Here is a 17,318-nt window from a genome sequence, read left to right as displayed (position 1 = left end):
CATAGTAAAATCCAAACTCCTTAGCATTCAGTTTCATAATCTTGGCCTTCCAATCTTCCCAACTTCACTTTACTACCCCCTCCTCCGAAACTTTGTTCATGTCATACTGAAATAGTTGTACTTGTTCCAAAAGACCATTCTCTCCTACTTCTCAGTGCCATTTCACTTTCACTCCAGAAAGAAACACCTCTTCCCTCTCCTACCCCAACCTGTCTCCTCCTGCTAGTCTTTCACAACTCAGCAGCCTCTCCTGACCACTGTCTTCTCCTGGGCAGCCTAGAATTAGTATCCTTCGTTTGTGCCCTTCTCACCCTATGACCTCTAAACACTATCCCATAGCACTTATTACACTATACTGTACTTATCTCCACCAGATGGTAAGCTCTTTGAGAGCAAGGAGGGTGCTTTTTGTCCCTATACTACTGCATACCCAGAATGGCCCATGGTATGTAATGGGTGCTCACGTTACATTCGTATTGTAAGTTTCAAGGAATACCTGACTAAACTTGTATGATAAATAACTATCCTGTGTGTAAGGAGTTCTACTTTTCACTTTAGGAGTAATGCATAACTTTTAAATATAACAACTAACTAGTGAGTTGGACATCTTATTTTAGGACGTTAATTGACATTTTCTTCTTAGTCCTCTAAAAAGTTCTATCTAGTTCTTTATTTGTTTAGTATGGCTTAAGTTTTATAACCATATTTGTGATTGTTTATTAATGGATTTTGCTTTTGCTGCTAATAAATCATCTTTCCATTTTTCTCTCTTGGTCCAGCTCCAACAGAGGCCACTGTGCACCCACATCTAGGTGAGTATTTGAGACTCCAGTGTCACTGACCTCAGCGCTAGATCTACTTGTTTCACTCCTTTGCCATGTGAGCAGGGCATACAGAGATGAGGAAACTCTCTGCCCTCTCTGATTCTCTGATCGTTCATTGAAATAATACTCAGGTCCAGATTATACTTTAACCTGAGATCTCACTGAGGAGGTGATCCAAAAGTCCAGTTTGGGCTAATGGAAGGACTTTTGAACCTGTTGCTGCATTTATCCTTAGAATCCAGTTGGATCTGGTCTTTTGGCATAGGATTCTAATGCTGAATTTTCCCCTAAGCCTCTACCCATCATAAATAGTAGAGCATGGAGGCAATAGGCAAGGAGCTATGAGTGTGGAAGCAGATCTGAGATATCTGCTTAAACCAGTGTTGTTGTTGTTCAGTTGCCAAGTTGTGTTTGACTCTTCACAACCACAAGGACTGCAGCACACCAGGCTTCCCTGTCCCTCACCATCTCCCAGAGTTTGCCCAAGTTCATGTCTGTTGAATCAGTGATGCCATCCAACCATCTTATCTTCTGTCAACATCTTCTCCTTCTGCCTTCAATCTTCCTTCTGCCTTCTCCAACATCTTCTGTCTCATCTTCTCCTTCTGCCTTTAATCTTTTCTGGCTTCAGGGTCTTTTCCAATGAGTTGGCCATTCGCATCAGGCCAAAGTATTGGCTTAAACTAGCACTAGCTTGTAAAAAGAGAAATAATTTGGCCATTTCTTCAAAAACTAAAATGAGATTGTCTAAATAACTGGATGCTTTGTTTAATAGCACCATGTAAAGTTGCTTCCTCTCATTTTTCTCATGATTTTTTCATTCTGACATGTATTTAGTGGGCTGCAGTTCTTGAGGCAAGATTGTACAGTATGGATTCTGGAGCCAAATAAACTGGATTTATGTCACCTCTGCCACTTGGCTTGCATGGTGATATTGGGCAAGTTACTTAATCTTTCTATGCCTGTTTCCTCACCTATAAAATAGAAGTAATGATAGTACCTACCTCCTGTGGTTGTTATGAGGATTAGATGAATTTGTATTTCTAAAGCATAGTCAGGGATATATATATATATATATGTAATAATAATATTTGGAAAGAAGGCAATACATGAACAAATAACCATAGAGGCTTACCCATGACTCTGTAAAAAATCTTTGGAAAGCAAATGATCTTTAAGAGTTAAATTTCTCATATATGACAGTGAAGACTGATTTTAAAAGCAGTTTCCTACACACACTATTTAATAAGAATGAAAAGAAATCATCCTAGCTGACTCCAGCCTTTTCAGCTGTCTGTCACTGTGGGACTTGCAGATGGGTCAGTATTTGTCTCTTGGGCTTTCTCTTTCAACCTATAAACCCAATTAATTTATTTTTCTCTTTGGAAAATCTGCCTTGAGAAGCTCTACTTTTATGTAATGCTACAGCTTGGGGCTCCTCTTCTTTGGCAGATGAACGCAAGCACTTAGAAGCATGCCTTCTGGCAGCTGAGGCAGGCTGGTGACCCACAGTGGCCCAGCCGCATCTCAGCCATATTGGGTATTTGAGAGAGCAGTACCCTGTAGGCATTTCAGACACTGCATCTAATCACTCAGAGGAATCATTAAATCACTCCCAAGCACAGAAGACATCACAGTGTTCTCTCCAGTGTAAATCCATATTCTTCCTGTTGTCGAGCCTAAGGCTTTGAGTCTGAACAGCCATTTCTCTCAATACATGCTGATTCACTGGTTTTCCCGACTTCGTTATGTGCTTACCTACTGGCATACCTGATATAAAGAGGGTGAGGGTGCCTGCAGGTGGCATTGTTACCAAAGAGAATTTGCAAGTGAACTTTGTGGTATTTGGAAGTGATATTTAATCCTTCAGTCAGTTCAATAAATTATATACAAGTGAACCCCCCAAAAGGGTAAAATATCACTTTTGGAAAAAATAAAAATTTGGGGTTATGTTTTATTAATCAGATTATATGATTTTCATTTTTTTAAAAAGCATGTGCAAACTAGTCCAAACAAAATTATATAGACCCAGAGAATTTATACTAGCTCAAACAAATTTCCCAAGCAAACCATGGGAATCAGATGAGAAGATTTTCAAGCACCAAATTCACTTTTTACAATTTGTGGAGAAATAATTATCATTCCTCATACAACTTTAAAAATGAGTCTACTTACATTGTAGCTGGCCATGAAATTGTTTTTACTTGTCCATTCTCTATTCAATGGAAATATCACATACACTACAGTTAATGAAAACATTCTTTGATCTTGGCATGACCTGAATTCTTCTATAACTTAAAAAGAAGTATTTAATACAATCTCAGGTGTAACAATAATATATTTAAGACTATGGATGGTTTTCTGCCATTCCTCCTGACTTCTAACATGAGTTTATTTAGAAGTTTTACTTACGTGTGTAGATAATTTCTCCTGTGCAGCTCTGAAGGGGAAAATGTTAACAATTTGGAACACAGTAAATTAAAAAAAATGAGTGAATATAGGGAATGAGAAAAAGCAAGTCAGGGCAAGAGGGGTAGTAAGAAAGAGAAGAGGAGATGGGTTAGTAAATAACAGCAATGTTAGCTGACAACAAATAGCCACAATGTTCTGTTCCCTTCAGTGCTCTAAAGTGAGTTAGGCACTGACTCTATTCTGGATGTGTTGAGCTGTGAGGGGCAAGTCTTATGTGACCTCTCCTTGTAGGCTAGTGCTAACCTTGGTCTTCCCACCTCTGTGACCTGGGTGACATTTTGGTAGGGTTCTCTTTGGGGGCTCTGGTTTCCAGACTTCTAAACAGCAGAGTTATTCTTTTACTTAGTAGTTTAGGGGCACAGCAAATGCAATTAGCTGCTTGTTTAAACTTCAGTTTTAGTTTAAAATACTGTTATTCATCATAAATGTAGCATGTTGACTCTTTTGCATAGCTAAATCTATTGTTTAGTATAACCCTTTTCTAAATCTTTGTCTTCCTTTAGCTGAAATTCATAGTGACAGTATTATCCTACGAGATGATTTTGACTCCTACCACCAAAAGGAATTGAATCCAAACATATGGTAAGTTAAAGGATCATGCCTCACTTTGGTCTATAAAAGGCAAAAAAAAAAAAAAGCTTCCTTGGAGTAGTTACATAAAATTAAATTGCTCTTTAGCTCTACGTTATCAATGAGAATTGTTCAACTAAGGAACTGGGATTAATGTCACCTAGAGTATGTCTATTGTCTATTTCCTGACTTCTTTCAGAACTGAATCTAGGTACCCCTCAAAGCCATGGGTTTGGTCAGTTTTTTTCAGTAGTACAAGTTATTTACATAGAAAACATTGTGCTTTATTATGCCTAATAATTGCATTTATGTTAAAGGAAAGAAGGGAAATGACTTATCTGAAACTGACAGATTTTTTGAGTCATACTTCCAAATAACTTATATGTTACTGGATTACCTCATTTATACTCTAGTCTTTCCTTCCAAAGCTGTTTAGAGACAACCCTATGGGATTTTGGAGGGTAAAGAAAGAATTAACCAAAACACATACATTAGAAACTTATAAATGGATGCATGAATTTGTTGGCAGTTTGTTGTATTTTTCTGACTTTGGAGAAATGAGTCTATCCATTGAGAGCTATAGTCAGTCTACATAATTTGAGAGAATATCTGAATATGTTATTTTCTGTGGTACTAAATGATTTGTGTACATGAATAAGAGTTCAAGATAAATTAGAAGCTCTAATGTAATCAGGTTGTAACCAAAACCCAAGCAATATTCAAGACTAGGAAGAGAATAACCACTTCATCCTCAAATGTCTGCATATGATATTAATTTGTTTTTCCTTATTTTCACTGTTCAACAAATATCAAACCATAGTTATTTTATTTATATAGTACATTAAAAAGGAATGTGATTCCTTCTTTTGAGTAGCTTATAGTTCAGTAGAGGATGCACTTAAAACACATTTTTAAAAAGCTTATGATTCAGGATAGAAATCCTTGAGTGTTATAAATAACATACTACAGTTCTAGAAAAGAAAGGCTGACTCTAGTGAGAGTTTCTTGGAGAAAGTAGTCCTTAACCTGAGAATTGAAGATGATATAGAGGTTTAGAAAGTCTTGATGCTTAAATACAAACAGGAACTTATGTCTTTTCTAGAAAGAAATATAGATTTAGAGAATACAAGTATACAAAAAAATCAGACTAGACAGAGACATAGTCTTATGATTCATACACTATTAAAGAGATAACTTATCAAAAAGATTTCACTTACCTCTGAACATGTTCTAAATATAAATTTCTTAAAATAAGTTGAAAATCTTTATTAAGGAAAAGCCAAAAACTTTCTAAGCACTACTTCTATTGAAGAAAAATTCTCTCATTCTCCTCACATTTGGCTTTTTTATATCCCATTAATATAGATGTTATCAGATGATTTGTTTCTTTCAAGGCGAGTTCATTTGTGTCAAGCTAATTCATTTTCTTCAGTGAGTTTTCTTGACAAATACAAAATGTGACTTTTATGTGGTCCAAATTCTGTTATTTTTGAAATCAATAAAACGTGATTGATTTTGCTTCACCCATTTTCATGACTGATCTGGTAGATGCTTTCTTGACCGAAGTTATGGATTTTGTGTCCCACTTACTTAACCTATGGTTTTTCCTCTTGTTTAGAAAACCTTTCATTAACTTTAAAAAGCCATGCACTCCTGTCTTCTATCAAATATGCTTCAGAGTAATTTTACTTTATCCCTTATTGACCACAATCTCCTTCATCTAGTCTCCTTATGATTAAAAAGTAATAATAATAGTAATAATAACATAGGAAGCTCTCATCATTTGAGAGATGGCTTTGTTGAACATAAGTGGCAGAAGTTCTGAAATCAGGTCTGTCTGGGTGGACTTTCAAGCTAGCTACTTGCCAGCTGGGTATCTGAGAATAGTACAAAGCTTGCTTTACCTCTCTGAGCCACATTTCTTGTCAGTAAAAGTGAGCCGAGTATTTTCCTAACGCCATTATTTTAAAGTTTGATGAACCTGAAAAGGTCTGGCGCATCTCCTAATGTATTGTTGCTGCTCAGTATGAATTAGTTCCTTCTTTGCCTCTCCTATTCTCTGTCTCCTACTCTACCTTTTTGTCTCCCTCCTTCTTCCCTTTCTTTCTTCCTCCTATGCTATACTTGCATTTTGGTCTACTTGCCTCTCAGGAGCTCAGATATGATCCCAAGTCATTATTATTAAAATATTCTTCAGTCAATTTATGTAAATGAGTCCCCAAGTCTTCTCTTACTGTATTCAGATCAAAAACAGACTTCAAATTAAATATATCTATATTATATAATATATTAATGAAAATACAGTAGAATTATAGAGAAGGGAGAAACAAAGAGTATTAAATATCTTAACCCCTCCCTTAAAGTAGATGTAAGCTCCCTAAAGTTAAAAACCAATACAATCAGCTATTCCAGTGAAGTATTTCCAATAACATAACAAAGCTCTCTCTTGCTTTCGACCAACATAGGCAGTTTTTGGGCTTCCCTGTTGGCTCAGTTGGTAAAGAATCCAACTGCATTGCAGGAGATCCAGGAAGATCCCCTGGAGAAGGAAATGGCAGCCCACTCCAGTATTCTTGCCTGGAGAATCCCACGGACAGAGCCTCTGGAGGGCTACAGTCCATGGCATCACAAAGAGTCGGACACGACTTGGCAACTGAACCACCACCACTACCAGGCATTTTCACTCTCCTGAACTCTGTTTTCTTGGTATACATATTGACATGCGAGTTTTGTCCCTTATGATATTATCTTTGATTTTCTTTACCCCAATTAGAAGCCACTGAGCAGCTTTGTGAAAACCAGGAAGGGGAATCCTTACTGACAACCCATAACTTTATGCCCTTGGCACACACCACCAGATAGGAAGAAGCTCAGGGTGTACTGCTTTGGGGCAAATTCCCAAGGCTCAATATATCACTCAATAATTTGTCACAAGAGAAAAGCACTCTGCTTTTATGAGCATGTTTCTTCCATAGAGTTTGAAAATCATCATGTGCATTATTTGACTTGAAATTTTTAAGGACAAGCAAAAGGAAAAATTAAGAAACTACAGTCCCATCTGTGCAATGATGGGGAGAGAGATCAGTTTAAATTTAGTCACTCACACTTTATTTGCTTCCGTTGACTTCACCTAGTGAAATCAACTTTTTTTCCCACTTCATTTCATATTATTCTTGATATCTGAATTTCTTATCTCTTGTACAAATGACTGTACACAAAAAACAAGGGGCATACAATGATATTACTATTATAATGAATGAATGTACCAGCTAAATTATTATCCCAAGTATATGACAGTGATTGGACTAGAACCAGGAAACTTTTTTACATCAACTCAGTATTGAATCTGTCTCTCTGCTTAGCTTAAATATTAGATTTGATTTTAAAATTAATAAATGTACTTAGTGAAAACTTCAATAATATTAAAAATAATAAAAATAAACCTTCTTCCCACACTAGATGTATATTCCGTCCCTCTAGAGGAATCAACTGTTACCAGTTTCTGTCAGTCCTTCCAGAAATTATTTAGGCTTACACAAGTGTTACAGTTATGAATTCTGTCCACAAAATTGGGTATCAGAGAAATAAAACTTTCGTTATTCTTTTTAACTCAATTTCTTTTCATTGTATGCCTTCTGCTAATAGTGAAAACTAAATTTTGGTCAACTTTAGCTTCCCTTCTCCCATTTTTCTGATGTTGTAGCTAAGTATCAGAGAGCTTATTAGTTCAAAGGCAAGGGGTAGGTGGGGACACACCTCTTATTCCCCAGTCCTCTGTTCCTACAGATATCCACTGAATCCTCCCTGTCTCATCTAGTTTTTGGTGACTGGTCCGCACAGGTAGCCTTCTTGCCTGTCCTAATCACTCACTCCTTCATGATGATTGCTCCATTTGATCCCTGCTTGAAGGCATGACAACTTCTGCTGCTCCTGCACCTGGGCTGTGAATGTGTCTGTGGTGCTCTGCTGTGCTATCATGCCACTGTGGTCTTTCTGCCTCCCTGAGGTGTGGAGTATAGAGTCCTTCTGTGCTTTGACCCCCAAAGGGGGTCTCCCTTTGGCGCTGCCAGAGAAGTGGCCTTTTATCTCCCATTCTCTCAGCCATTTCTGTTTGCTTTGTTCAAATAAAAAATGAGAGGTAAAGTTACAAGTGAAGAGAACAGCAAAACCCTTTCATGGGAATATAGTGACGCCTCAGGCTTGATGAGAGTGAGGCTTCTCCACCTTAACTTGGCCCTGATGCTGGGCCACATGCAGGTAGACCTCTGGATCACAACAATAGCCACATCAGATCAAATGTACCGTTGAACCCAAGAGACTGAGAGAAAGAATGTGGACAGAGCAACACTGACTTATCAACACTGTTGACAGTTCTTCATTATCAAGTGTGTTCAGTGTGATTACACTCCTGTTGATGGAGATGGATCAGTAGAGTCTTGTTCCAATCGAGACAACCCTATAGCCAAAAAGAAAAAAAAAACATAGGAAGGAAAACCTCTTATAACTAAATTTAGAAGGAAAGTAAAGACCTACAAATATGCTCTATCTCAACATTTCACTTAAGCATGTTCTACTTGTGTCTCAACTACCTTTTTTATAGTTTATTTTTATGAATTAATTATTTTCGTATCATATAAACACGGTCAGTATTCCATATGAATGGTGAGAAATCTTGATTTTTTTTTAACTAAAAAGAACTACACCTAACAGCAAAAAACTAGTAACATCACAGGTACCCATAAACAGGAGAATGGATAAATAGTGATACATTCATACAGTGGCATGCTATTCGGAAATAAAAAGGAATAACTTATTGATAGCTGAAACAACATGGTTGAATTTCAAAAATATTATGTTGAATGAAAGAAGCCAGACCCAAAATACTTCTTACTGTATGATCCTACTTACATGAAATCTAGAATAGATGATATTATCAAAAGTGCTAGAAATTAGATTAGTGATTGTTTCAGGGATGGGGAATTGACTGAGTAGGAGCATGAGGAAATTTCTAAGGTGATTAATATATTATATATAGTATTATGAGAGCATGGGTTACATAGATGTGTACCTTTGTCAAGCTTGAGATCTGTGTATTTCCCTGTGTGGAAATATACCTCAGTAAAAAATTTCAACAGTAATTTTAAAAAATGAGAAAAGTTAAGAAATAGGAGACATTTATGATTCATAACTTGAGTTAAAAAGAGTTCAGAGAGATGGAGAGACAAAGTTAAAAGAACTTAAAAGTAAGTAAATTTTAAAAAATAATTGAAGTTTTCTTAAGAGATGTCTTTATCCTCTAAGCAATTAGAAAGTCAGGAAGAATCTTTGTTTTGGCTTACAGATTATCCCTTTAATGCTTGTTTTCTGAAGATCACAGAAGGAATCCAGAGCTATAATATCACTAGGCTATGATGTTCTAGTGGGAAATGGGAGACTGTTAGAAAACATGATGATAAATAGCAACTTGAAGACAACAGATGTTTCCCCTCCAGCACAGTAACAATAGCAGAGATGTTCTCTTCAGCAGAGATCAGGGAAGAACAAGAGTCACTCATCAGAAGAAGCATCTTAGATGAGTAAGTTGTGATGCCAGCAGGGATATGAGACATCAAGAAGAGAGACACAAATGAAGTTGTCTCAGATCCTGTGGCACATGAAGACCGCTGCCAGTTAGCTTATCATACAGAAAGCCCCACAATTTACAGTTCTGTGGCTGGCACTGCATAGAGTTGCTTGAATCAAAAAAAGACTAGAACATTTCCATTTTTATAGGTTAAAAAGATCACACTACAGAACTAGAGAAATTGAGATCACAGACTCTGCTGCATCTGATAGTCTCTTCAAAATCCTAATTTATTGGAGCAGTTACCCAGAAATGGAGCAAAAAGATTGGTGATTTGTTGTATTAAAGTTTATTTTCTTTGAGAAAAATAATTATCTAAACAAAGACCCTAAAACGACTGAAATTTTAGTATGGGGGTGAGTTATTCTAGCTGATTCTTTATTTATTCAGTGATCAGTAGTTTAATCCGTGTAAGATAAAAGAAGTCAAGCAAGCAGTAAAACTACTTCAGAGTTCCTTAGTATCTTGGAGCCCCCATAGAAAACAAGAGCAGAGGGGACTCCATTTAGTAGACAGGTATGAAAACTACAATATAAATGTAGTTTCCAGGTAATCAGAACAAAGTAAATCTGATGACCAGTGTCACTGGGGGTGGGGGCGGGGGGGAGTAGATAGAAGTACATCCACGTTGTTCAGTGTACAACTGGCCTGTGGGTGGTAAGCCTGTAAGACCTGATGGGTGAAGGAAGCACTCACCATGGGCATCAAGGTCTGCACATCACTGCTGAAGGATTTCCAGGGGGCCTTTGGTTGTTGTTGTAATGATGACCACTTGGAATCATATCACCTAATATGCCATCTTACCTATTTGACATGAAACATATACCTTATAAGTTTTCAGGAGCTGGTGACAAAGGGAGACTGTGAATGGGTAATAAATATCTGCAAAATAATATTTTATCTGATGACTTACCTTTGCCAAAACCTCTAATATATCCCTGTAGTTTGGATTGTGGAATTATAATTCAGTTTTAAGGTTTAATGGTCCAATATTCTGATCTTTGTTAAAAGTATACTTATTATTTATTTGACTGCATTGGATCTTAGTTGTGGCAGGCAGGATCTTTAATTTTCTTTTGCAGCATGTAGGATTTTTGTTGCAGCATGTGGGATCTAGTTCCCAGACCAGGGATTAAACCCAGGCCCCCTGCGTTGCATTCAAGGAGTCCTAGCCACTGGACTACCAGGGAAGTCCCCTGATACTCTGATGTTCTGTGCGTCCTTTTCTACTTTTTCTCTTCATCTTCTTGACCTCCCCTTTTTCTACTTTTTCACACTCTCTCTTCTCCTTTGTTAGTAACTTTTTTCTCTTATTATAAAACTCTCCTCTAACCTTCTTTTTCTTGCTTCCTCCCCCTTCTTCCACTTACCCTGATGTAATTGCTCTAGGGAAAACTTCATCAACAATAGAAAGGTTAACCAGGAGGTGTCCTACTATTAAAAAAAGGTGCGAATCTGGAAGCTTATTATTTCCTTCTTTAATCTCTGTTTTTTATGACAGAAATAAGAACTCACTCAGTGGAATTAAATGTCAAGTACATTTGAAACAAATGAGAAAATATTTCCTCAAGCAGCGTGTAGTAGAATTCACCATAGTAGGAGGTCAGAATATTGCATTCAGTAGTAGGGTATTAGAAGGGATATTTTTAATTCAAATAATATTTGTCATTATAGCTGTTAACAAAGGAGAAATTAAATTTTTAAACTCCCTGATGAATAGGAAGAGTTCTCTTACCTTCCTCAGTGAGAAGTAATGAGAAAGAATGAACTATAAATGGAATTTGTCATTTTCATATTTAGAGCATGTGTTAGTTCCTTAGAAAAAAAAGTCATGACATCGTTGAAGGTAATATTATTCTCAGTCTTATAGAGTGGACTTTCCTTGCTGTTTTTCTAAAAATATTCCATATTTACAAAGAGAAGAGAATTCTTTGAGGGTTTTTCTTTTTTTTAAGTGTGGTCTTTCACAAGTAAATAGTCATGCCTTTTTATTATAAAACATCATCTCTTTGCTATAAAATATGGTCAAAAGTTGAGTGTTCTGCTTATTGAGGTTTTTTTTTTTTTTTTTTTGGAGTATAGTTGGTTGCTTGTTGAGGTTTCAGTGGAAAGTACAAGGAGCTCCAGTGTCTCCAGATGAAGTCAGCTGACTGTCCAGCTCCCAGATGGCTGACAGGGCCCTGTTTACTTTGACAGATTCACCAGTCCCTGATCTAGCCTTGCCTTTCAAACTCACACATTAGATTATCAACACATGCAGTATGAGCTGTACCTGGGGAGAGAGACTTGTTATCTTTGGGTCAGGAAATTATAAGAGATTTCACTTTTCTCTTTCCACTTTTAAAGTACATTTTATAATCAGATCAAATATTAAAAGTATTTTAATATCTCTGTTCAGAAATGCTGGTGAATAGACAATTGACTCATAGAATACCAGACATTGCCTCCTTTAGAGGCAATAAATTACAGAGAGATAATACAGTGTCCCCAGTCTTGGGGACAAACAGCATGTATCCCAAATGAGAAATTGATAACTGATTGTCACTGAGTTTCCAGATGATTAACTTGTTTCAGCAGAGTGACTGACTAAAGGCTGAGTGATTTCACTCTGATCTAAAAAGAAGAATGAGCCATGTAATTAGACTGCTCTTGAGAAAATAGTATTTCGGTTATTTATTTATTGTTATCAGGATGATGTCACCACCAACCATTCATAAATCTCTGACTGTTCGATGGAGCCCAAGTTTCTCATTAATCCTCCTCATCTTTCCAGTGTCCTGAAAGTCCTGTGTGAGTCTCTGTAGGACATGGGGACCACAGGGACTCCGGGGACATTTCACTTCAGCTTCCTCTGTGCCTCCTGAACAGGGACTTTGGCACGTTTTCTAGCCTAATAAATTTTAAAATCAGGATTAAAAACATAATTATACCTTCAGAAGTGTGCTCTCTACAGCACAAATGCACACTGAATATAATTTCTAAACAAAAACAGCCACCTAAATAATTTTTTTAAAAATGGAGTATTGACACCAAAATAACAAGTTTCAAACTGCCAAGGAGCTTGTTAGAGTGAAAACCAAATCTTGGCTCAAAGCATTCTTTTTCTTTTATGTTTACAGTTTAATCCACATGTGTTGGTCAACAAGTACCTGCCTTCATCCTTACTGATTCCTTTATGGTTTTGTTGGTGGAAAAAAATGATAGTATGATAATGTGTATATAAAATAGGGATGAATTATCTAAGGATGTAACATGACCAAAGGAATATTGAATTTGCTTATGTACTTTAGTCCAGTAAATTCATTCTGAACATTTTCTATGAAGTCCATGACATTTCTTTTATTTTTGTACATTTGTATTAGCAAAGCAAAACCCCTTATGCTATAAATGAAAAAAAAAAACTTTTAAGAAAAGATGTTAGGTTTTCCAGATGAACTCTGATAGCAAAAATGATGAAAAACATTTTTGAAATGCACATGATTTTTGTAGAATTGGAGTTCTTTTCTTTTCCTGGCTGCATTAGAGTGGAGTGGGAAGGATATTGGACAAGGAGTCAGGAAAACTGGCCTCTAGTCTCATTTTATAATTTGTAAAATGAGGGGGTAATGAAACTCGGTGATACTTCAGATGCCCTCCAACTTGAACGCCTAATGATCTGTGAACTCTAGTAATAGATAAGATTCATGTGGTACCTAAGCATGTGATAAATAGATTCAGAGAGAGAGCTCAATAAATTCAGGCTTTGCATGGTCTTTGGGGATAGCAAGCATTTCCCTTAAAATGTCTTTTAATCATACTGTTCATGAGAGTATATTTTGAGGTGGGCAATTCATATGATGTACTTGGTATTTGTCAGATTCTTATGTTCTGTTTTTCATATTGAGAAAAAGAAGACAGGGGGAGTAGGTTCTTAGATTAGAGAAATATTCACTATTACTTTTAAGCAGAGAAGCAATTCATTTCTAATCCTTAGCTTGGGAGGTCACATTCCTTTTTAAATTGAAAAACAAAAATCTGTTTAACTGAAATTATTTAAAACATCCTCTTTCCATCAATCTCTGAAGACTATGTTACCTTACTTTACAGAACCCATCATTTTCTTGAACAAATTCAGTTCGGAAACTACAGATTAAGATGTTAGAAACAAATAGCCCTTTTTTGGTGTTTGTACCACTAAAGCTCATCACAGTGCCTATAGGTTCCTAGCACAAGTTTGTTAATTATAATAATGAATTAATGAATGATAAATGAGTAAATACACCATTGGCAGCTAAGAGTGGATTGGATTTGACTACCCAGAGGGATGTGTTTTCAAAACAAATTACAAAAAATTATGTTGACAAACCCAGTCATACTGTGAGAAATTCAAGCAAAGGGCATTTAAAAGACCTTGATGGGAAACTAACAGATTTGTTTCCTTAGTCCTTGGTGAAGCCATTGTGCCTCCAGGTAGCAACAGTTCAGTGAGTAATAGCTGGTATTTCAAGATCTTTAAGATTCAACCGGGTACCAATGCCTTTGTTAATTTTAAGTTTCTGGATCTATAAAGCACATCACGGAAGAAAAAGGTCCAGAGGGGTTGTTGAGCCAAGTGGGGAGAATGCTGTAACTGATTACCTTTTTTGTGTGTTTATTGGTTTTTTAACTCCTGTTATTCCACAAAATAGAAGTGGTTCTCCAAACACATCAAACATCTACTATTCACTGGTTCCCTAGTGCCAGGCTATAGGCACCTATGCTAGAATCATCTTTAAATAATATACAGATATCTAAGCTACACCTGAATCCTATTTAACATAAACTGTGGATGATGGGGATTTGAAATACATGTGTTTATACAGATATTATTTTCCTGATATACAATTGATTTGGGAACTGCTGATCAATATTTACAGATAGAATGATTGCTTTGAGAATTCAAATATCAGGCCTCAGACTTCACACCAACAGTGATGATTTTAGTTTAGAATTACTGGAGGAAAATGTCAGATAGTCCATGTGAGGGTTGAACAATCTTGTAATTTCTCTCTGACAAAGCTTATTTTTCTTCTGAGTCATTTCACAATTCCTTGGAGGACAAATAATCCTCATCTATCACTAAGAAGCCCACTATGATTTTGATGCTACTTCTCTGTACTTCAAAATCACACTCCTTGGGAAAAATTAATGTATAGTTTTAAGAATAGAAAAACAGTAGTAAAAAGTTCATGTAACAGATTCTCTGTGGGGGGGAAAAAACCTAACATACTTGTTTTGGATGAAAATGTTGGGAATCCATATCAAAAATAGTTAAAACTTATGCTAACATTTGCATCATGCTTGCTCTGTTTGAAGTGTGCCAGGCTCTATTTGAAGTGCTTTAGACCTCAAGCCTTAGGGCTTCCCTGATAGCTAAGTTGCTAAAGAATCCACCTGCAATGTAGGAGACCCGGGTTCAATTCCTGGGTTAGGAACATCTGCTGGAGATGGAATGGGCTACCCACTCCAGGATTCATGTGTTTTCCTTGTGACTCAACTGCTAAAGAATCTGCCTGCAATGTGGAGGACATGGGTTCGATCCTTGGGTTGGGAAGATCCCCTGGAGAAGGGAAAGACTACCCACTTCAGTATTCTGGCCTGGAGAATTCCATGGACTATACAGTCCATGGGGTCCCAAAGAAAGTGGACACGACTGAGCGACTTTCACTTTTCACATCATGCCAAGCATAAAATGGTGAACAAGAGACATATTCGTTGCACCATGAAGCTACTACTGTCTTTTCTAACATAAAGGACATTTTATTAGAATCTTTCTTTACAGTAATCAAGCAAAGATTTCAATCTACTAAGATATGAGATACTACTGTTTCTCCAAAATTCCATGTCAGAAGTTGTTCTCTGTTTATTTTTAAAAAAATCAAAGCTTCTTGACATTGTTGATCTTCTTTGTGTGGGAATATAGCTCAAAAGATTAGAATATTTTTTCCATGTAATACACATATAGGAAATATGTCTATTTATTTGCCAAGTTTTTACTTATTGTGCTTCTGCCTCTTGGCTTTATGAGCTTTGTGATATCTTTTCATACCTTTGCCTTTTTCCTATTTGAATAGGACTTCCTGCTCCTTCTTTTCTATGAGATTAGCAAACAACTGAAAGGGTCTGATACAACAATCTTCAAAAACGAAGGGCATACTTAGTGTCCTGTCCACGATGTTTGGCAGCTAGAATGTGAAAGTCTTTGAAAATGTCCTTTCTGCATGAAATACAGCTCTCATGCACTTTGAGGTTCAGACTAAGAAAACATAGTTCAGTCTTTCTACATGTAATGAATGTAGGTTGAAATATCATAATCCCAGAGCATTATAAATGTTACTATAAATATGCAAAGTCAAATCCACAATATTTATATTGTCAATTTATACTGAAGACATGAATATATTTAATGTTGATATTCTGTTCTAAGATTTTATTAGCCACTTCATAATAATAAGGGAAGCAACTAAGTAAATTATTTGCAAGTTTAACATTAACTCAGTATCCAAAATTTGTTGGATTAGAATTTGTATTTATTTAATATTATTATGTGGATTAAATACAATCTGATTCCATTATTTTTTGCATGATATATTTTGTAGACTTGCACATCTATTTTAGGACAGTTATTTTAAACTGATGTTAATCATAATTCAAAAGAAAAAGGTTTAAATTTGTAAAACACCTTTGGATTTCAGAGATATATGGTTTTAGTTCATTATATAAGTGTATATAACTTTGCTTATCTTTAATATTAGCAAAATACTTGTATTGAACATAGTTTGTTATGTAATAATTGATAATACTACTAACTGCCACTATTAAGTGCCTACTATAAGATTAGTTCTGTACTCTGTGTTTTATATACATTCTCTCATTTAATCCTCATGATAACTATGTGATATTTAGTTTAGTATTATTATCTTCATGTTACAGATGAGAAAACTGAAACTTTGGGAAGTTAAAGTAACCTCCAGTGACAGTAACTGAAAGAACTAGGACTGAACTTCAAGCCTTTCTGTTTTCATGCTTCCTTAACTTGTCACAATACAAAATACCATTACCTACCTGGAAATGTTGATTTCAACTGAATAACAATATCTATTACATCTTTTGAGTGATAAACCACTCTGTGCTACTTAGTTCGCAGATTGAGGTTGTGTTCTGTGTTCCCATAGGGTGGAATGTAACAACTGTGAGACTGGAGAACAGTGTGGTGCAATTATGCATGGCAATGCTGTCACCTTCTGTGAGCCATATGGCCCAAGAGAATTGGTAAGTATGTGCTATTTATGTACATTATTCCAAATACATTGTCTTTACTGAGTTTTTTTGCAACAAAGGTTTTCCTACTCAATTCCAATTCAGATGAAAATGTGCAGTATTACTTATGAGTCCTACTGCAAATATCTCAAATTAGGAGGAGTGATTTTAGTTTATTTTCAAATGTAAAAAAATAAAGAATTTAGTAAAAAAAATTGGCAGCATCAATGGATCTCATTAAACATGGCACGTCATATGATTATATGGCTTTTTAAAACTATGGGTATGACATGCATGACATATGATATATACAAGAGACAAATATTGTATATATAATATCTACATAATTTGTTACTTTATAAGTCCTTGTATAAAGCTTTACTTTTATACTTCTTATCTCCTTGCAATTGAAAAATGTTAGATGAACAATTTTATCACATTATTTTTACACTTTGTTTCCTAATCACCTAGAAACTTTAATGAAATATTTAAAATGAAAGAACAGACTAAAGAAACCAGTTCTTAAAAAAGTTTGGTTTATGCCAAATTGT

The 17,318-nt window shown here is 35.9% G+C and overlaps 1 protein-coding gene across 4 annotated transcripts in view; it reads left to right on the top strand.

The window, feature by feature from the left end:
- RELN (reelin) overlaps positions 1-17,318 on the top strand; it is a 557,702-nt gene that overhangs the window by 266,360 nt on the left and 274,024 nt on the right. For all 4 annotated transcript variants that reach the window (XM_061413895.1, XM_061413894.1, XM_061413897.1 and 1 more), the window contains 3 exons: positions 780-812; positions 3,800-3,878; positions 16,683-16,779. In XM_061413895.1, coding sequence (XP_061269879.1) covers positions 780-812; positions 3,800-3,878; positions 16,683-16,779 — 209 coding nt within the window. The remainder of the gene's footprint in view (positions 1-779; positions 813-3,799; positions 3,879-16,682; positions 16,780-17,318) is intronic.

The sequence above is a fragment of the Bos javanicus genome, chromosome 4, assembly GCF_032452875.1.
Source record: "Bos javanicus breed banteng chromosome 4, ARS-OSU_banteng_1.0, whole genome shotgun sequence".
In the NCBI taxonomy this organism is placed as follows: domain Eukaryota; kingdom Metazoa; phylum Chordata; class Mammalia; order Artiodactyla; family Bovidae; genus Bos; species Bos javanicus.
The sequence above is the reverse complement of the archived record's forward strand: the minus strand, read 5'-3'. Positions and strand labels throughout refer to the sequence as shown.